This window comes from Chenopodium album, chromosome 21, assembly GCF_948465745.1.
Source record: "Chenopodium album chromosome 21, dcCheAlbu1.1, whole genome shotgun sequence".
NCBI lineage: Eukaryota > Viridiplantae > Streptophyta > Magnoliopsida > Caryophyllales > Amaranthaceae > Chenopodium > Chenopodium album.
Genome location: NC_137854.1, coordinates 5,807,501 through 5,829,470, shown reverse-complemented (window position 1 = coordinate 5,829,470; position 21,970 = coordinate 5,807,501). Strand labels below are relative to the sequence as shown.

General features: G+C 36.7%; 2 protein-coding genes and 1 pseudogene across 2 annotated transcripts; 1 reads left to right on the top strand and 2 right to left on the bottom strand.

Annotated features, from left to right (window-relative positions):
* Window positions 1-974: 974 nt before the first annotated feature.
* Window positions 975-3,137, bottom strand: LOC145603017 (oxygen-evolving enhancer protein 2, chloroplastic). Its single transcript, XM_081659151.1, has 4 exons — window positions 2,729-3,137; window positions 1,859-2,091; window positions 1,702-1,752; window positions 975-1,387 (listed from the first exon to the last, which is right to left on the bottom strand). The coding sequence occupies exons 1-4, from the start codon at window positions 3,006-3,008 to the stop codon at window positions 1,127-1,129; spliced, it is 825 nt and encodes a 274-aa protein (XP_081515277.1). The 5' UTR covers window positions 3,009-3,137; the 3' UTR covers window positions 975-1,126.
* Window positions 3,138-14,888: 11,751 nt separating this feature from the next.
* Window positions 14,889-17,309, bottom strand: LOC145600207 (large ribosomal subunit protein bL27c-like). Its single transcript, XM_081656111.1, has 3 exons — window positions 16,896-17,309; window positions 15,426-15,527; window positions 14,889-15,353 (listed from the first exon to the last, which is right to left on the bottom strand). The coding sequence occupies exons 1-3, from the start codon at window positions 17,193-17,195 to the stop codon at window positions 15,171-15,173; spliced, it is 585 nt and encodes a 194-aa protein (XP_081512237.1). The 5' UTR covers window positions 17,196-17,309; the 3' UTR covers window positions 14,889-15,170.
* A 1,725-nt stretch (window positions 17,310-19,034) lies between these two features.
* LOC145602765 (acetolactate synthase 1, chloroplastic-like) lies at window positions 19,035-21,005 on the top strand (annotated as a pseudogene).
* Window positions 21,006-21,970: the final 965 nt, after the last annotated feature.

Genomic DNA, 21,970 nt, shown 5'->3' with positions numbered 1-21,970 from the left:
TCTTTATATTAGTGGTCTTTCAGATGGATTGATCCATAGGATTTTTTTTAGCATTCTCTAATGGGAGACTGCACCGATTTGCAGGAATTCTGTTTCTCTGTTAGAATATTAGTACTGCAGCTGGTATTTGTAGATTTAGTCTATGTAGATGTGTAGGAACTCTGTTTCTTGCCCACAGAATGCACAATCTGCGTTGGGGGCAATTGCATGAGATGGTGATGATGATGTTAAAATAATAGTCATTACAGCTGTAACTTCTTGGTTTTCATGAAATTCAATATTGTGCTAACAAAAACTGAGTCTAATCCCTGCCAAAGTCATAGGCTTGGCCCTCATGAAGTCTAGATATGTTCCAGTTTTACGATTGGCCAATCTGAATTTGTAGGACTCATTGCTGTTCTGGGTTACGCAGCATTATACAACACCTCTCCACTTTGTTACTCACACGAGTTGTGACAAATGTCTAAAGTGCCATGGCTGACAGGCACAGCAGTAAAAAAACATTAGTCAACAAATTGGTTGTTTAAATCTGGTTTGGTATAGGTTAGTTTGTTTTGGATCACATTTGAGTGATGTGTCGCTTAAATTGAGTTCAGGTTGATTGGAGTCTATGTAGCTTAATATGATAATTCAGTATTGGTCACAATCCTCTCATTAATTTTTGGGTCAAGTTGAATCAATTGCAATTCTGGTTCTTAATTGTAGTGATAATTGTATGTCTCATGATCAAGGATATTTGAGATCTTTTGCGCATGAGGTTTTTCAATACTCGTATCTATTAATAGGTTTTTGGTTCACATGCCCTATTGCTGCATTGCTGAGGGGCCGAGATGACTGAAATGGGTGCTTGCATCCTTCCTCGCTTCCAACCTTAAGTTTTAGAATTCTATGCCTATGTGCCTGTAAGAGCATGATTTCAGAAAGTTGTGGTGACTGAATGTGGGTGGTCTAAGAGAGGAGACGACTGAGAGACGTATCTTAACATTATATGCTATTTGCAATTTGAAAACCCAGTGTTTTTATGTAGTACCTTCTCCCTAGGCAACATCAGCAAGAAAAAACTAGATAGCCCAAAATAAGTAGAGAAGTTGATTTACAATAGAAATCTCTGAATCAGTTACATTATTTAAGCAACACTGAAAGAACTGACAGCATTCTCGACAAACTTTTTAGCACCCTTGAACCATCTCTTGTCTCCAGCTTGAGCCTTGCAGATGTAAAGCTTACCATCCTTGACAGTGGCTGTAATTACTTGGTGTTTGCCACCCTCATCACCATCGGCTGTTCTTGTCAACACAGTGATGCTGTAGTATGGTTTCCCATCAATCACTGGGGTGCTGCTTTCAAGGACGTTTGCACTTGCAACAACACCTGAGTCGAAACCACCCTGCCCACAAAAAAATTACCAAATTTTAATTAGAAATATGGTCCCTCCAAAAACTAGATTAGAACTAAAAAAAAAAGCCACATTTTTCTCTGAGATTAATGTGTTAGGAAAGAATTTTTTTCAGTTTGAAAACTTGTTCTTAGCTCTTGTTATCTGGAAAATAACATGTTTAAGCACTCAAATTTTTGCATGCATGGAGAATACTTCATAAAACTTAGGGTTTGATTACTGTGTACCACTGAGAACATGCCATTAAGATTTGTAGAAAAGAAAATATGTTAACAAGGCAGTAGTCTGCAATGATGAAGGATTACCTCAGAATCAGTCTGTCCGAAATAGGCTTGTTTGCCCAACAAGTAGTCCACCTGCAGTAACAAAAACATACATTAAGTTTCCTTTTAGAATCAGATACAGAAATGGAGCAATAATTCTAGGAGGCTAATGTAATGTTGCAAAAAAAAAAGAAATTACTTGGGCAAGGAATTGCTCAGGGGAACCATAGTCAGTGATAGATTTCTTGTCAGTGGGGGTGACCATGACAGATAAATTGCTGGTGGCATCGAAGTTGTCCTCGAACCTCAAAACTTGACCTGGGTACTCTACCTCTCTGCTCGGGTTCCATTTTGAAGGAACCAACAACTTGAATCCATCACCGTTGTAGGGCATGAATTCGGTGTTAGTCTTTGGCTTCCCGAATACATTGGCTGCAATCCAATATTGTTGACTAGTAAATCAGAAATCTGAAACAAGCTGCTTGCAGTTTTACACTGAGCAGACTAAAAGGGGTAAGGTTGTACATCTGAATGCTCTAGATGCTTCAGCAGACTAAATACTAGATTAGTTGATTGTGACAATGAAGATTAAGCTAATTTTTTAAGTTGATAATTCTTGTCTGGTATCAACTTGAGTTGTTTAATCCAGCCTTTTTGAAAACTTCAATTGTATTTTTGTTTAGCATATACTTCGTATAAATCTTCTTTATGAACACCTTCATGATTAACATGGGTGGATCTATGTAAGAAGGATACATCTCCATATGACGATATAAACACCATTGATCTGTAACTGTAATACAATCAGGGAACTTTTCATCATAAATCATCATTCTTTTATGTGTCAATTATACCATTATAAAGTACTACCTCCGTTACATATTAGTTGCAACTTTGGAATATTTTATCTCTCACAAATAATCCCCAAAGTTGCAACTAATATGTAGAAGAGGTAGTACCTCAATTCATCATTGATGTAAACTATAGTAGAGTTGAAAACTGAAAACGATACCAAACGAGCTAAAATATAATTAGTCTTTTGAAGAACACTGTTAAGTATAGTAATTACCAGCTTCACCATAGGCTGCATCAGCAGGGGAAACCTTAGAGCCAACAGCAGCAGCACCAATAAGAGCAGTGAGGGCCAACCGCCTCGACACACCATCGTTGATGGCATTAACCTCGTCTTCCTGCTTCTGAGCCTTGCAGACGATCTGGTTAGGCTTATTGCTTGCGACCTGGTATTGCTGCATGGCTCTGCCAGCAGCTTGGCTAGTGCTGGCTGCATGGTGGTGTAAGAAGCATCCAGTAGTTGCCATTTTCTTCCAAGTAATCGCACACGGAGTCATGATTCAATTAGACAATTACAACCACCTTGCCTTCACCCCTCTCTTTCTCTCTCTTTGTTTTTGTTGCTCTTGTGATTATTTGTGGGTGTGAAAGAAAGTATAAGGTTGTTATGTGATGAAGAAATTTGGAGGAAATGGTTAAGATATCAGAATTTGGATGATGTAAAGATCAGATTATGAGGGATAGATAAGGTTGTTGAGGACTCTATTGGTTCCACGTTGGCTTCTAATGGCCCACTTTAAGGCATCTAGAGATGACTAGATCTTTATTTGTCCCTCTCTTTCTGGCTCCTGATTTTCTGACCATATATACCTTCTACTTCTACATGGGGGTAGTCCCTAGAAGTATAAGTTCATCCAACGTGGAAAATGGGTGTGATATATGAAGTAAAATTTGCGATATTACTTCCTTTGTTCCTAAACCTCAAAGCTTTTCTCCACGGGGCCCCTAAACTTCAAATTTTCCTCAGTAAACATGGATTATAGCCTTCAATTTTGTACGAAGTAATTTTTTAACCACTTTTCGCCCGGAAAAAAAATTGCCAAGATGTTTACCATGGTCTTTAACACCCTCCGGGAGTCCAATTTTGTTGGTGAAACCATCCAATACGCCCTTAAACGGTCATTTTACCCGTTCGCAACTTGCATCGATTTTATAAACTCAAGCCTACCACGGACTTTTATGACAACATATAATGTTCATATATGGTTTCAAACGGTATTATATAACCCCGAGATGTATCCCTTATGGTCTCAACGCATTTCGCCACCAGGACCCTAAACCTCTAAATTTCCTCAAAAAGCGTTGATTATAACCTTCAATTTTGTAATTTTTGACCTTTTTTCGCCCAGAAATAAAAATTGCCAAGATTTTTACCATGGTCCTTAATATCCTCCGGGAGTCCAATTGGGTCGGTGGAACCATCCAATATGCCCTTAAACGGTCATTTTACCCATTCACAACTTGCAATCATTTCGTAAATTCAAGACTACCACAGACATTTATGACAACATATAATGATTATACATGGTTTCAAACGGCATTATACAACCTCGAGATATATCCCCTAGGATAGGGATGTCAATGGGGCGGGGCGGGGCGGGGCGGATGTTGGCCTTCCCATCCCCATCCCCACCTAATATTTTCATCCCCATCCCCGCGGCGGGTCCAATTTTCATCCCCATCCCCGCCCCACCGGGTACAACTCCAAAACCATCCCCGCCCCACCCCCACTTGGATATCCATCCCCACCTTATCCCCACCAAAGACCCGCCTAATCCCCACCCAAGATCCACCTAATCTCCGTATCTCAAATAAACAATCTTACATAATTAATACGAATTATAAAATAAAACATTCTACACACATTTTTGTGTTATAATATAAGTGTCATACAAAGTATTATAATTAATATTGTATTTCACGTAATTATTTATAAATAGTATAAAAGTATGTAATTTTACTTTAAAAGATATATAGATGTGGGTATGAAGTGGGGATGGGGTGGGTATGAAGTGGGGCAAGTGGGGCGGGGCGGGGATGGGGCGGGTACAACTTAAAATCCACCCCCGCCCCATCACCCATGGCGGGTATGGTTTTTATCCCCATCCCCGCCCCACCACCCGCCAAACCGAGACCCATCCCCGCCCCACTGGGGCGGGGATCCTACTTGACCCGCCCCACTAACATCCCTACCCTAGGATCTCAACACATTTCGCCATCGGGCCCCAAAGTCTTCAATTTTGTAATTTTTTGACTTTTTTTCGCTCGGAAATAAAAATTTCCGAGATATTTACCATGGTCCCTAATAACCTCCGGGAGTCCAATTGGGTCGGTGGAACCATCCAATATGCCCTTAAACCGTTATTTTACCCGTGCACAACTTGCAGTGATTTCGTAAGCTCAAACCTAACACGTACGTTTATGACAACAAAAAATGATCATATAAGGTTTCAAACGGCATTATATGACATTGCATCAAGATATATGCCCTATGGTCTTAACACTTTTACCACCGGCCCAAAAGCTCGAAAATTCCTCAAAAAGCGTGGATTATAGCTTTCTTTTTGTAATTTTTTTAACCTTTTTCCGCCCAGAAATAAAAATTGCCGATATGTTTACAATGGTTCCTAATACCCTCCGAGAGTGAAATTCGGTCAGTGGAATCATCCAATACGGCCTTAGATGGTTATTTTACCCGTTCACAACTTGTAGCGATTTCGTAAACTCAAGCCTACTGCGTACATTTATGACAACATATAATTATCATATATGGTTTCAAATGACATTATATGACCCCTATATATATCCCCTAGGGTCTTAATACTTTTCGCCACTGGACCCCGAAACCTCAAAATTTCATCAAAAAACGTGGATTATAGCCTTCAATTTTGTAATTTTTTAACCTTTTTTCGCCCAAAAATATAAATTGTCGAAATGTTTACAATAGTTCCTAATATCCTTCGAGAGTCAAATTAGGTTGGTGGAACAGTCCAATATGCCCTTAAACGGTCATTTTACCCGTTCGCAAATTGTAGTGATTCCGTAAACTCAAGCCTACCACGAACGTTTATGACATCATATTATGCTCATATATGGTTTCAAACGACAATATATGACACCGAGATGTATTCCCTAGGGTCTCAACACTTTTCGCCACTGAGCCCCAAAACCTCAAAATTTCCTAAAAAAGCGTGGATTATAGCCTTCAATATTGTAATTTTTTGATCTTTTTTTGCCCAGAAATAAAATTGCCGAAATATTTACCATGTTCCCTAACACCCTCCAAGAGTCCAATTGGATCGGTGGAACCATCCAATATGCCCTTAAACGACCATTTTACCCGTTCGCAACTTGAACCGATTTTGTAAATGCAAGCCTACCACGAACGTTTTTGACAACATATAATGATCATATATGGTTTCAAACAACATTATATGACCCCGAGATGTATTCCTTAGGGTCTCTAGACTTTTCACCACCGGGCCCCTAAACCTCTAAATTTCCTCAAAAAGCGTTGATTATAGCCTTCAATTTTGTAATTTATTGACCTTTTTTCGCCTGGAAATAAAATTTGCTGAGACTTTTACCATGGTCCCTAATATCCTACGGGAGTCCAATTCCGTCGGTGGAACCATCCAACATGCCCTTAAACGGTTATTTTACCCATTCGCAACTTGCAGTGATTTCGTAAACTCAAGACTACCACGGACGTTTATGAAAACATATAATGATTATATATGGTTTCAAACGGCATTATATGACACCGAGATGTATTCATTAGTGTCTCATGGCCATTCGTCATCGGCCACTAAAACCTCAAAATTTCCTTAAAAAGCGTAGATTATAGTGTTAAATTTTGTAATTTTTAGACCTTTCTTCGCCCAGAAATAAAATTTTCCGAGATTTTTACCATGGTCCCTAATACCCTCTTGGAGTCCAATTGGGTCGGTGGAACCATTCAATATGCCCTTAAACGATCATTTTATCCGTTCACTACTTGCAGCGATTTCATAAAATCAAGCCTACCACGGACGTTTATGAAAACATGTAATGATCATATACGGTTTCAAACGGCATTATATTATATGACACCGAGATAAATCCCCTACGGTCTCAACACTTTTCACCACCGGGCCCTTAAACCTCAAAATATCCTCAAAAACCGTGGATTAACTTTCAATTTTGTAATTTTGACCTTTTTTTCCTTCGAAATAAAAATTACCGAGATGTTTACCATGGTCCACAATACCCTCCGGGAGTCCAATTGGGTCGGTGGAACCATCCAATATGTCCTGAAACGTCATTTTACCTATCGCATCTTACACCGATTTCGTAAACTCAAGCCTACCACGGACGTTTATGACATCATATAATGATCATATATGGTTTGAAACGGCATTATATGACCCTGAGATGTATCCCCTAGGGTCTCAGGGGTTTTCTCCACCAGGCCCCTAAATCCCAAAATTTCCTCAAAAAACATGGATTATAGCTTTCAATTTTGTAATTTTTTAACTTCTTTTCACCCAGAAATAAAAATTGTCGAAATGTTTACCATTGTCCCTAATATCCTCCGGAAGTCAAATTAGGTCGGTGAAACCGTCCAATATGCCCTTAAACGGCCATTTTACCCTTTCGCAACTTGTAACTATTTCATAAACTCTAGCATACCACGGACGTTTATGACATCATATATGGTTTCAAACGGCATTATACGACACCGAGATATATTCCCTAATGTCTCAACACTTTTCCCCACCGGGCCCCAAAACCTCAAAAAATTTCCTAAAAAAACGTGGATCATAGCCTTCAATTTTGAAATTTTTTGATCTTTTTTCGCCCGGAAATAAAAATTGCCGAGATATTTACCATGGTCCCTAACACCCTCCAAGAGCCCAATAGGGTCGGTGGATCTATCCAATATGCCCTTAAACAACCATTTTACCGTTCGCAACTTGCATTGATTTTGTAAACGCAAGCCCACCATGGACGTTTATGACAACATATAATGATCGTATATGGTTTCAAACGGTATTATATGACCTCGAGATGTATCCCTAAGGCTCTTAAGGATTTTCGCCACCGGGCCCTTAAACCTCTAAATTTCCTCAAAAAGCATTGATTTTTAGCCTTTAATTTTGTAATTCTTTGACTTTTTCGCCCGGAAATAAAATTTGCTGAGATTTTTACCATGATCCCTAATAACCTCCGGGAGTCCAATTGCGTCGGTGGAACCATCTAATAAGCCCTTAAACGGTCATTTTACTCGTTCACAACTTGTAGTGATTTCGTAAAGTCAAGACTACCACAGACCTTTATGACAACATATAATAATTGTATATGGTTTCAAACGGCATTATATGACACCGAGATGTATCCATTAGCGTCTCAAGGATGTTCGTCAGATCACCGGGCCCTGAAACCTTAAAAGTTCTTTTAAAATCATGGATGATAGCCTTAAATTTTGTAATTTTTAGACCTTTTTTCGCCCAGAAATAAAAATTGCCGAGATGTTTATCATGGTCCCTAATACCCTCCTGGATTCCAATTGGGTCGGTGGAACCATCCAATATGCCCTTAAACGGTCATTTTACCCGTTCACTACTTGCAGCGATTTCATAAGCTTAAGCCTACCACGCACGTTTATGACAACATAAAATGATCATATGTGGTTTCAAACGACATTATATTGCGTCGAGATGCATCCCTTAAGGTCTCAAGACTTTTCGCCATCGGGCCCCAAAACCTCAAAATTTCCTCAAAAAGCGAGGATTATAGCCTTCATTATTGTAATTTTTTGACCTTTTTTGCCCGAAAATAAAAATTTCCGAGATGTTTAATATGGTCACTAATACCCTCTGGGAGTATAATTGGGTAGAACCATCCATTATGCCCTTAAACGGTCATTTTACCCGTTAACAACTTATAGAGATTTCGTAAACTCAAGCCTACTACGTATGTTTATGACAACTAACGTGGGAAAATTAGGTCGTTGAACTAATCCTCCTAAGCCAAACAAAATTTATAAACACTCAACAAACCTTAATACAAGTATAGAGGTAAGTCAAGGGTCGAACCCAAAGGAACGGTAATATCTAAGTGCTTTCAATTATGTGCCTAAGGTAGGTCGAAGACGAAGGGTAAAAGAGGACACTAACAACTACTAAGACAAAGAAATCAAACAAATAAAATGCTAGGGATTAGGATACACTTATATTAGCAATGAACAAAGCAAATTGGTTTAGGAAGTTGACTAAGTCAAGCAATGTGAGGGAAGATTAATTATGCAACCAAAAGAGCATATCAAGCTATTCTCCTAGAGGTCTAACTAGCGTCAACTACGATAAACTCTAGCTAGGAAACATCACAAGACACCTCAATCGTGTAAATGCAAGCCACAAATCAATGGTCCGTATCATTGTGAACTTACAATGCAATCTAGTGTGAATAACTAGGGTGATCAAGCCTAAATCAAACACACACATGCACATAATCAATTAACCAATTTAATCACATCATCAACTCCATCAAAATCCCCAATCTACATCAATCCATTACATAATATAAGCTTCACCAAATCCCTAACCAAACAACTACTCTAGCAACATTATCAATTCAATCAACAACTAAAGAAATCAACAATCAAGAATCAATCAATCAAAGAGGAACAATTACTCTAATCAAACATCAATCATCAAATCATTAAAATCCAATCAAAATCAACAATCTAAACATGAATACTAAACAAAACAATAAATGAGATAGAGTTTAGAAATGCTCATTGATAATAGAGTAGATCTCCAATACAATTGTCACCATTGGATCTTCAATCTCTCAATCACCATTGAAATTCTTCACTTTCTCTTTCTAAAATCTACTCCTAAAACTAACCCCTAAATCTAGAGAGAGAAGCTCTCCACTAAGCTAAGAATATGATCTAATTCTATTATGAAACTTCTTACAAAAATTGGGTTCAAATAGGTATAAGAAGAGAGAAAAAATCGTCGAAATCCGATCGGAAAAGACCCACGTCGGTGCGGCCGCACAACAGAGGATGTGCGCCCGCACCACCATGATGTGCGCCCGCACCACCATGGTGTGCGGCCGCACATCCTTCGTGTGCGCCCGCACCTTCTGCGCGTGCGGCCGCACTCAACTGGGTTTCTTCGAATCTTCAACTTTTCAAGCTCAAGGGGTGCACACATGATTTATGATGGTGATGGAGGACAAGGTAGGCAGTAGCTAAGGCTTAATATTGAGGGCACACACTTCCTTTGAAGGGAGCACAAGAGAAGAGCCAAGACTTGGAACTTCCACTTCTTTGCATCTTGAGCTTCCCAAACTCCATGAACTTGATCCAAAAGCTTCTTCCACCATAGTGGATCACCAAAATCAAGACCCGAACCTCGTCCAATACCTACAACCACGAAAATAGAGCAAATAAAGAAGAAAAGGCTAGAAAACCAACGAAAAGCACAAAAGCTACAAAATAAGAGAAGAAAGGTAAAACTAAGCAACAAAGCATAAAACTAAGCACTTATTAAGCATGAAAGCTATGAAAAGAGAATAGAAAAGACCTAAATGCTCGTCAAATGTGTGCCATTTATGACACACATCAACAACATATAATAATCATACATGGTTTGAAATGGCATTATTTGACCCCGAGATAATTCCCCTAGGGTCTCAACACTTTTCGCCACCGGGAACTAAAACCTCAAAATTTCCTTAAAAAGCGTGGATTATTATAGCCTTCATTTTGTAATTTTTTGACCTTTTTCGTCCGGAAATAAAAATTGCCGAGATTTTTACCGTGGTCCGTAATACCCTCCAGGAGTCCAATTGGGTTGGTGGAACGGTCCAATAAGCCCTGAAACGACCATCTTACCCGTTTACAACTTGTAGTGATTTCGTAAACTCAAGCCTACCACGTATGCAGACGTTTATGACAACATATTATAATCATATATGCTTTCAAACGACATTATATGACCCTGAGATGTATCCCTTACTGTCTCAAGGCTTTTTTCCACCGGGCCTAGAAACCTCAAAATTTCATAAAAAACGTGGATTATTATAGCCTTCAATTTTATAATTTTTTGACCTTTTTTCGCCCGGAAATAAAAATTGCCGAGATGTTTACCATGGTCCTTAATATCCTCCGGGAATCCAATTGGGTTGGTGGAACCTTCCAATATGCCATGAAATGGCTATTGTACCCATTCACAACTTGTGGTGATTTCATAAACTCAAGCCTACCACCGACGTTTATGACAATATATAATGATCATATATGGTTTCAAATGACATTATATTACACCGAGATATATCCCCTACGGTCTCAACACTTTTCGTCACCGGGCCTCGAAACCTTAAAATTTCCTCAAAAAGCGTAGATTAGCCTTCAATTTTTAAAATTTTGACCTTTTATTCCCCCGAAAATAAAATTGCCGAGATGTTTACCATGGTCCCCAATATCCTCCGGGAGTCCAATTGGGTCGGTGGAACCATCTAATATGTCTTGAAACGGTCATTTTGCCCGTTCGCAACTTGCACTGATTTCGTAAACTCAAGCCTACCACGGATGTTTATGACATCATATAATGATCATATATGGTTTCAAACGGCATTATATGAACCCGAGATGTGTCCTTTATAATTTCAAGGCTTTTCGCCATCGGGCCCTAAAACCTCAAAATTTCCATAAAAAGTGTGGATTATATAGCCTTCAATTTTGTAATTTTTTGGCTTTTTTTCGCCTGGGAATAAAAATTGCCGAGATGTTTACCATGGTCCCTAATACCCTCTGGGTGTCCAATTGGGTCGGTGGAACCATCCAATTTGTCCTCAAACGGTCATTTTACCCGTTCACAACTTGCAGTGATTTCGTAACTTCAAGGCTACCACGGACGTTTATGACGACATATAATGATAACAATCTGATGGGCCCCAAACTCTTGAATTTGACTATTTTTTTGCAAATATATTAAACTGCATAGAATTTGGCATAGTGGCAATACATCTATAATTCTATACTATATGTTTCTTGGTCTAGTGTTCAAATCCTATGATGATTCATATACCTTTTTTTTCTTTTAATTTTGTTTTCATAATAAAAAGTCATAAATACATTTAATTAACTAAAAAAAATTTGTGTTCTTGGCTTTTTTCCCATACTCCTTATCAAATAACTAATTGTTATTATTTAAGATTACCAAGGTAACTACACGACATGGGTCTAATTTTGTATATTGTGTATCTTTAGTATAGAATATAAATAAATTAAAGGGCCTATATTTTTCTAAATTGCACAAGGCCTCCATATTTATTGGGACGGCTGTGCCGAGACGTTACTTTGACCATAAATATCTTTAATGTGTATTAGTAAAAATTGTAACGAAATTATATTATGAAAGTAGACATTATGACGAATCTAATGATATATAATATAATAATATTTATTTATTATTTAGAGGTGAAAAAATTAAGTCAACCATAGTATATGAATAATGCAATTGTCAAAGTGATGCATATAAAAATAACGGAAGGAGTATAGCTCACGTTTGACATCGCATAATCGGGTAAATTCAATTTTTGCATGTTTAATTATCCTTATTGTATTTTGTATTCTTTTTAAAAGATTTTATATTTTCTACATAAATTCAGCTTTTATCATTTTTGTAAGGATAAAATCAATGAAAGTAACAAAATAGAACTTCTAAATATAAAATGAAATTAGGAAAAGTTTATTTAAGGAAAGTTTATAGTGTACGTGGAGCAAACTAATTGGCTCACACACGTCTTCTTTTCCTACTCGACTTAGAATTACGAGCATTATAATTTCACTACAAATACCTTATAAAGCAAGAAGCTTAATTTCAGATCTACAATTCTCGAAAAAAAACCCTCTTTTTTGAGTTTTAATTTTCTCTCTCTTCAATTTCATCTTCATCAATGGATGCCCTAGATCAAGTTTTCGATCCTTTGAGGGATTTCGCTAAGGACAGCGTTCGTCTTGTTAAGCGTTGCCACAAACCCGATCAAAAAGGTAATTTTATTTTATTTTATTTTCTATTTCTTCGATTTTTAGGGTTTTTCGGTTTGGATCTTTCGATTGTGATTGTGATTTTGATTTTTGATTTTTGATTTTGAGAATTGTAGAGTTTACGAAGGTGGCTTTCCGTACTGCTGTTGGATTCGTTGTAATGGGTTTCGTGGGATTCTTCGTCAAGCTCATCTTTATTCCGATCAACAACATTATTGTTGGATCTACTTAGATTGATGGGTAATTTTACTTTTTTTTTGTCAAAATTAGATTGAATTTTATTTTATTTTCTTGTTAAATGTGGTTGAATTTGATCGATTTCTATATAATCTTGTAATTTGCATGGATTTTGCAAGAGGATTTGGGCTCAATTATGTGTTCTAGTTGTTAATTGTGAGAAACTAAATTAGATTTGGGAAAATTGGAATTTAGTAGTAACGAATAATGATGTTTGTGTTAAATCATTGACTTATTGTATATTATGGAATTGTTTGATCGTGTTAACGTGGGTTTTGAGACGGATTAAGGCTGTTCTAGGAAAAAATTACTGACCGAAAAGCTTCCAAGAATATAAGATTTGGGGTTAAGTTATTGATTGATATTTGGAAGTTGGAATAATATGGTTTCAAAAGCTGAATTGTATTTTAAAAAGCTTTAGCTAAACATGCAGCGGTAGCAAAGTAAACCATTAGGGTGCACTATTTCATCTACTCATTCAAGAAAGTGGGGTGAACTATGGCATCTACCCCATCAAAGAGATTGTGTTGAATAATGCCATCTGCCTATTAAAAGATTGGTGTCTTAGCTTGTGAGTTGAATTAGAACTTCCAAGGTATCTTGGATGTTATTGCTTTAATACTCGCAGACTAGCTTCTAATTTGGGTCGGAATGGATTTTGTTGATGTTTAACTTAGAGATGGATCCTTTAGAAAGCTGTAATGTTGTTTGTTTTGTGCTATATTATCTTTTATGAAGGTTTTTGTTGATACATTATGCTCTATATGAATGTTTTTGTTGATACATTATAAAAATGTTTTCGTTGATACATTATTTGAATTTGGTCATGATTTTCTCCCCTATTTTCTTTTCATTTATACAGACATTGGGAGGCCATTGACTCTGAGATATAACATTAAGAAATGAATTCATCTTAGGGTAGTTAAACATACACTCTCTTCTATCTATTCTATTGGTGATTTTGGCAAAACCAGATTTTAAACATACACTGTTTTACCATTTTGGACATAAAAATTGAAACTTTTGCATGTAGTAAAGGTCATACTCTTGTAGGTTGAGCCTGATTACAATGAAGTGAAATATATAGGAAAGAGCTTTCACAATTTTGCTTCTTTTATCTTCTTTTATTCGCATTCCAGGGACCCTGGTTCATTTAACAGTTTTTCATGAAAGCAATTTATATTATGAATAGCTGAGGTTAGTGTTTGAAAGATGTTAGAATATTACTCAACTTCACCAGATGATCCCACTCCATGCAATGCTTGTGTACTGCTTTTCATAAATCCAATAAGAAAACGATCTTTGAGCCCTGGTAGTTTTACTGTCCTATTACATAGGAGAATGATGCGACTTTCCCCTAAGATACCAACTCAGCTTACTAAAGCCTCTTTCAAGATTTTCATTGGTGTGACCTGGTTACATCTGGGTAAATTCTATGACCTGGTATGAAGAGTCTTGTAGACTACGTGTGCTAGTACTTTCTCTTGTGCACCAAACATTTTTACTATGCACCGTACTGTTATCGTAATACTTTGTTGATAATGTGTGTGTAAATTAACCCCTTTCTCTTGTGCAGGTCATCTTGCTGCAATTTTGTCTGTTAGAGAGCAACAAATGAAGAGAGAATGGACATCAAATGCTTCAAGATTTCTTTTGACGTATATGTTAATGTAGACTAAACAATTTCATTAAGTAGAACTCGTTTTACAGTCAGGATATATTATGTACTTTTGGCAGGCTATTCAGTTCATCAATGCAAGTTCAATTTTTATGACCTACTTCTTATGTTGTTAGTATCTGACTTTTGTGTCCCTGGAATGCCCAGTTTCCTGTGATTTACTTAAGTTATGAATTACGAAGGACATGTTATTAACTCGGCTGAATTTTTTAGTGGGATCCTAAATTCTCAAAATTAAATTAAAATCGTGGTTGTAAATTGCCACCTCCGCATTTGCATGGTAAACTGAAGAACATATGCTCGTCTTTGAAATTATTTGGAGAAACAGAGATTAGAGCCATATCAATGTATCATACATTGAAAGGTGAGTTCTTCAAGGACTAGCATAATAAACTTAAAACTGAAATCATAGAAATGTGATACAATAAAAGTGCTATACATTTCAGTAATTTAGATCCAACGTTCCAAAAAATTCTTAATTGTCAGCTGCCTTTCGATTTAGAATTGGCAAATACTACATTCTAACAGCTTTAAATCAAAGTAGAACAAATCCGCATTTGTGAAAATGATCTACAATAGACATTGGAGGGTAAACTTTCGATATGGTGACAAACTTAGTTAAAACAACTAATTGAAAAACCATGACAAAAAGAAGGAAATGGGATGCAAAACCAAGTTTTGAACCGACTAAGTAGGTCATCAGCAAACTGGATTTTCATCAGCAGTTTCAGCAGCAGCAGATGCCAGAATTAGCTGTGGTTCAATAGAATATCCTTCCCTTCTTGCCTTCTTCTTCTCACGCTGAAGCCTGAAAGCCTCTCTTTTCCTTGCTCTGTAACTGTTGGGGTTTTCAGGCTGTACTTCTCGTGGGTAAACACTCACCTGGCACAACCTTGATGTCAATTGTGTGAACTGTGAATGTTACAGATCAACTGAAAATTGCTAAAAACTCACCTTTTTCTTGTCAGGACCAAACTTCTCAAACTTCACTAATCCATCGATTAGAGCAAAGATTGTATGGTCCTTGCCGAGTCCAACATTCTTCCCCGGATGGAACTAGAATGAACAAATAAATCAATATTGTGGCATATGTATTCAAAAGTCTATATATTCAGCATAAAAAGGGTTACAGTCGCGCTCAATGACAGTATTTCTTTTATGATAGTTATTAGTTACTGGCTAACTGTTCATAAGGATTCATCTTTCTGTTGTTTAATTGATGTGCTAAAGAGTTCAAAAATGCTAGCTGGGTGTACAATGTGCAGTTAGGATACATTGCAATAAACATAGCACCGTGAATGCAGTTTCACAATGCTTCCCAAACTAAGAACCTCCAAAGTAACAATAAGAAAGTTTTCTTCACCTCATGACAGGACACCACCTACACAGAATTTTTTTTATGGGCAAATCAGTTAAATCCTACACATCGGTTCTTAACAGACTTTACCCGACAATTACGAATCACTAATGAACTCCAAATTATAGTCATTCTTAGTTCAAACCAGCAAAAGATGCACCAAACCTCCTAATGACTTGAAATTCACCAAACCCTCATTCTCTCAATTTGTAAACTCAGAGGTGTACTCAGTACACTCTCATAAATTCTTGCAGAACCACCTTCCAAATTCCTATGCATAAGATCTGCCTTGTGCTCAGTGATTACAATACTCAGAAATGCTATAAGTTATGCCTTTATGGAGTACATTATACATTTATATGTACTATAAGAACCTATGGAAATACAATAAACTAGTACTCATCTTCCTCAAGACAACAATTCATAGAAATATGAAGCAGAAACGACGACAAAATTATACTGCAGGACGATTTGTGAATTTAGCATCATAGAAGCTATGGCAAGATCATAAACCACTCAATCAACTACAGTGAAATCAGCTAAGTTCTGCAGTATCCAATATTTGCTCATTCAACCACATATTATGCATTTGATGGAAAATTACTTAAAAATTCTCTTTTTAACACCAACTTGAATTAGATCAAACAATACAATAACTAAATTCACAATCTCATCAACAGCTATCCTATTTCCAGAAATTTTCATACTAAGCATTATAGTAAGCAAGAAGAACAACAATCATAACTCCATCTCACAGCTATACCATTATTGTTACTACAAAGTAACAACCTAATTATTTTTAATTTCCATTACAATTCAATTGCCAAAATCAATAAATCAATTACTACGTACTATCAACATTCAACAGCAGGAACAGGTTAACAATTCAGTTTAAATATGAAAATTGCAATATAATTGAACTCAGATAAATTGATTAGCTATATATTGCATCAAAATTTACACAAAAACAAATCGCAGAATCAAAATTGAGCAATATCAATGATAATTCAACAAATTTCTTCCTCAATTATAAATTAATTCAATGAAATTAGGTCAAAACAATTCACCTTAGTTCCTCGCTGACGAATAATAATGGCGCCAGGTTTAGCAACCTGGTCGCCATAAATCTTAACACCAAGCCTCTGGCCTTTAGAATCTCGACCATTCTTAGTACTTCCAGCTCCTTTTTTGTGAGCAGATTCAATCGTCAATGGAAATGGCGAAACTGAGAGAGGAGATTTTTTAGGAAAAGAAAGAGAAGAAGCTCCGAATTCGCCTTTAAGGAAGGAAGATGAAGAGCTTGAAGTCAATGAAATTCCTCTGAAAGAAGCAATTAGATTGAAGCTCATTGCAGTAGTGACCGCCATTGTTGAGGTGTTTGAAGGTCTAAAATTGAAGATAATTTGGAGTGAATTTCATCAAAGAAGATGAACAGATGATGAGAGAGAAAGCGTTACCTTATCTTTGTGGCCCTTATTAAGGGACTGTAGTTTGAGGAAGGCCCGTTTATTTGTGGGCTAATATTGCACCATTTTGTGGGAATGAAGCTAAACAATCAAACTACATGAATTCAAAGATTAGAAATAATCTTTTTAGTTGTAAATTTGATTAACAATAAAATAAAATTTACTAAGTTTTATATGTGGATGAGGTTACATACTCAGTCAGGGGTTAGGGTTACTCAATCATTTAAAGGCTACTCGATCGGTCAAGGGTTATCCTGGTCAGTATTTTGGTGTGTGTCAAGCTGGCCACACGGTATAGCCCGCGACACAGAAAACACGCTGAATAAAATTTAGGCATTAGGGACTTAAATTAGTTTATCATTGTTACGTTGTTAACGGACAATTTATTGTTAAGGTTGTTAACATGATCGAATTTACTTGTTGGGAATAATGAGTCTAACAATTTTGGATAATGTGGGAAGAGTGTACGTAATGATGAAGAAATTAGTGTCATAACTCTTACGTAGTATTTGTATTTTATTGTACTTCATTTCATACTACTTCGTATAATTTTAATGTTGTTGGAAAATCGACACAGATATGATCACATAGTCTCTCTCAAAATTAATAATGAAATTATATTATTGCTAACTTGCACGGCTCACCTAGGGTGTATGTATTGTCTTCATCTAAACTTGTCTGAATTTTATTTCGTACACTTGATTTTCACCTTATGTTTAATACAGCCTAATTAACCATGATTATACTGCCTCAAAAAAAAAAAAAAAAAAAAAAAAAAAAAAAAAAAACCCAAGATTATACATAATTGTTATAAGGTGGGGCGGGGATGCACCTCTAAGCTAGTCACCTATATTATACTTGAGGCTATGTCGTAGCTATATGATCCAATATCAAGAAAGTGCACTTTAATTAGTATACCGTTATGAGTATATATATGGATTATATGACGTACTACGCATAAGTGAACTACACCTCCAAGATATCAAAAACTCAAAAAAAAAAAAAAAAAAAAAAAAAGAAACTTCTAAACAACAAAATTCTAATTGATAATAATATGTAGTTGAAGATTTTTACAACATACTCATGAAACACACAAAGTTGTTATGCTCGCTTGCGGTGTCTTTATTGTCAAATTAACCACAATATTTTGACTTTAACGATACAAATACTATTAATATTAATTATATTTTTAGTAATCTTTTAAAGTATAAATTAAGTATCAAATATATGAATTGAAATTAATCTTGTAGCATTTTACATTATTACATTTGCGTTCTATAATAAGCACTAATCGAGTACTTAAGCAGCAGCAGCACCCCCCCCCCCCCCCCCCCCCACCCAAAAAAAAAAAAAAAAAAGGGGGTTATACATGCACATATGAGCTCGGGAGGTCATAAGGTCATTAACTCATTATTGCATGTTAAGGTTGTTAGCATGAATTGCACGTTTGATACAATGAATTTGAGTGTTTTTCATAATGAGAGTTGAGTGTGCCTAATGAAGAAATTAATAGTAATGAGTTTAAATTATTATAAGGAATTAGCACGATGGGTGCATTTTATTCACGTTTATTTGTTTGAATTTAACAATATTGTTCTAACAAAAGGAGCAAGTTAAATTAATGCTTAATGATCAACTATATATAATAATATCAACTGGCAAATCTCAAAAAAAAAAAAAATAAATAAATAAAAAAAATAAATAAAAGCTTGAACTTCCACACAAAAAAAAACAACACTAAAAATGACAGTTGCTGCTTCTAATCTCCTCCTCTCAAAACCACTCTTAACTACTAATTCCTCATTAACCATTAATAATTATCTTTACAACTATAATTATACTACATGTTCTTTGAATAACCCCAAACCAAATCCATTTAAGGCCACTACAACCTCTAATTTCTTCATTAGCATATCTCCACAAAACCCCATTCCTCCTCCATTTGACCCTAATGACCCTCGTAAGGCGGCCGACGTGCTAATTGAAGCCCTCGAGCGGGAGGGGGTGACCGATGTGTTTGCCTACCCAGGTGGGGCGTCAATACAAATCCATCAAGCTTTGATTAAATCCAAGTCTATCCATACAATCCTCCCTCGCCACGAGCAGGGAGAAATCTTAGCTAGTATAGGCTATGCACGCGCCTCGAATATGCCAGGCGTGTGCATAGCCACGTCTGGCCCCGGAGCAACTAATCTCGTGACTGGACTAGCTGATGCAATGGCGGACAGTGTCCCCATTGTTGCTATCACGGGTCAAGTGCCCCGTAAATTGATTGGCACTAACGCTTTCCAAGAGGTTCCAATAACGCATATTGCAAAAAATATTACCAAACATGTTTACCTTGTACTTTGACTCGAATGACATGCCTCGGATTGTCAATGAAGCCATTATTATTGCAAACACGGGCCGCCCTGGACCCGTGTTGATCGACATTCCTAAGGATGTTCAACAAGAGATGATAGTCCCTCGATGGTTAGACTATTCTATTCCCCAAGGGTACATTTCTCGCTTACCAAAACCGCCAAAAATCGAGGCGGTCCATAAAATGTTTATGGAGGAAATGATTTTTGAGGCTAAGAAGCCGGTGTTGTACATAGGAGGGGGTTGTGTAAATGCGAGCGAGGAGCTAAGGAGGTTTGTTGAATTAACCGGTATACCCGTTGCAAGTACATTGATGGGTTTAGGAGTTTTTTCGTCGTATGATAATGATAACAACAAACGTGAAATGTCACTAGGAATGCTAGGAATGCATGGTACAACATATGCTAATTATGCAATTGATAAATCAGATTTGTTATTGGCTTTTGGGGTAAGGTTCGATGACCGAGTGACAGGAAAAATCGAGGCATTTGCGAACCGAGCCAAGATTGTCCACATTGACATCGATGCTGTGAGCTAGGAAAGAACAAGCACCCCCATGTCTCGATGCACAACGACATTAAGGTAGCATTACAACTAATCAACTATATCTTGGCACAAAGACAATAATCCGCGAAAAAGGACCATTTCTTAAAGTGGAGGAATGAGCTACACAAACTAAAACTAATTAACCATCCCACAAACAATAATGTTGTCGACGATGACACGATACAATCTCGATATGTTATCGAGGTCTTAGACGAATTAACCAAAGGTAGCGCGATTATAACCACAGGAGTCGGACAACACCAAATGTTTGTCGCGCAATATTACAAATTTAAGTCCCCTCGCCAATGGATAACCTCAGGAGGGATAGGCAGCATGGGGTACGGCCTTCCAGCAGCAATGGGAGTCGCGGTTGCAAAAACGGGGAGCCTAGTCATAGACGTCGATGGGGATGGAAGTTTCTTAATGAACATCCAAGAGTTAGCCACAATACGTGCTGAAAATTTACCGGTTAAAATTATGATCCTTAACAATCAACACTTAGGCATGGTGGTTCAACAAGAAGATGTATATTGCAAAGGGAATCGAACACATACGTTTTTAGGGAACCCGAGTAACAAGGTTGATGTGTTCCCTAACATGGTTAAATTTGCTGAGGCGTGTGATATTCCGGGTGAGAGGGTGAGCAAGAAGAGCGAGCTACGCCAAGCAATCGAAAGAATGCTGAAAACTCCAGGACCATATTTGCTTGATGTTGGTGTTGCACACCAAGAACATGTCTTACCTATGATTCCTAGTGGTGCACCGTTTGCTGATACCATTACCGAGAAGGTAATAAGAGATTAAAATTAAATCGACTGTAGTTTCTGATTCATATAAAAGAAATTAATTAAGATTTTTCATAATTAGAATAATCTTTTTTTGTAAGAATAATTAGAATAATCTTGTTTGATTCTTTTCAATGTAAATATATTACTCCCTCCATTTTCTTATTTGCAATATTCTGACTGGACATGTATGTTTGATAATAAGCAATCTAGACTATTAAAATCTTTAGTTGTCAATTAGTGTTGATTAATTATAAACTATTGATATTATAAAAATGTACATTGTATAACTAATCCAAAAGTACACTACGTAAGTGAATGACATTAAAGTCAAAAGCACTAAATGAACTATACAAAAGGTTAATTAAAGTGTTGCACTTAAATAAACGAAAGAAATTATGGTCAAAGATAGATATACAACGAAAATAGGGCAAAAGTCAATTGAATTTAACGTTTAGGAATGGGCATGGTATGTAGTAACAATAGATACATGTTTTGTAGTTATAATTTGATTGAAAATTAAGGAATCAAACAAATTAATTACATTGAGTAGTTTATTATACGATATGATTTACATACACTTGCTAGTTGCTACAACTATTGTCACTCGATTGCAAAAATAACTACAACTAAGGATTATTACATGAATTTCTCTATATATATATATATATCCACGTGAATGGTGCTGTTCAATCTGGAATCAAAACATTATTACTCCAATAATCTATGCTTTTTAATTTGAGGAAAATTTTGAGATTTTAAGGGTCGGTGGCGAAAGGACTTGACATCCTAAGTGATACATCTCAAGGTCATATAATGTCGTTTAAAACCATATATGATCATTATATGTTGTCATCAACGTCTGTGGTAGGCTTGAATTTACGAAATCACTACAAGTTGTGAACGGGTAAAATGACAGTTTAAGGGCATATAAGGCGGTTCCACCGACCCAATTGGACTCCCGAGGGTATTAAGGACCATGGT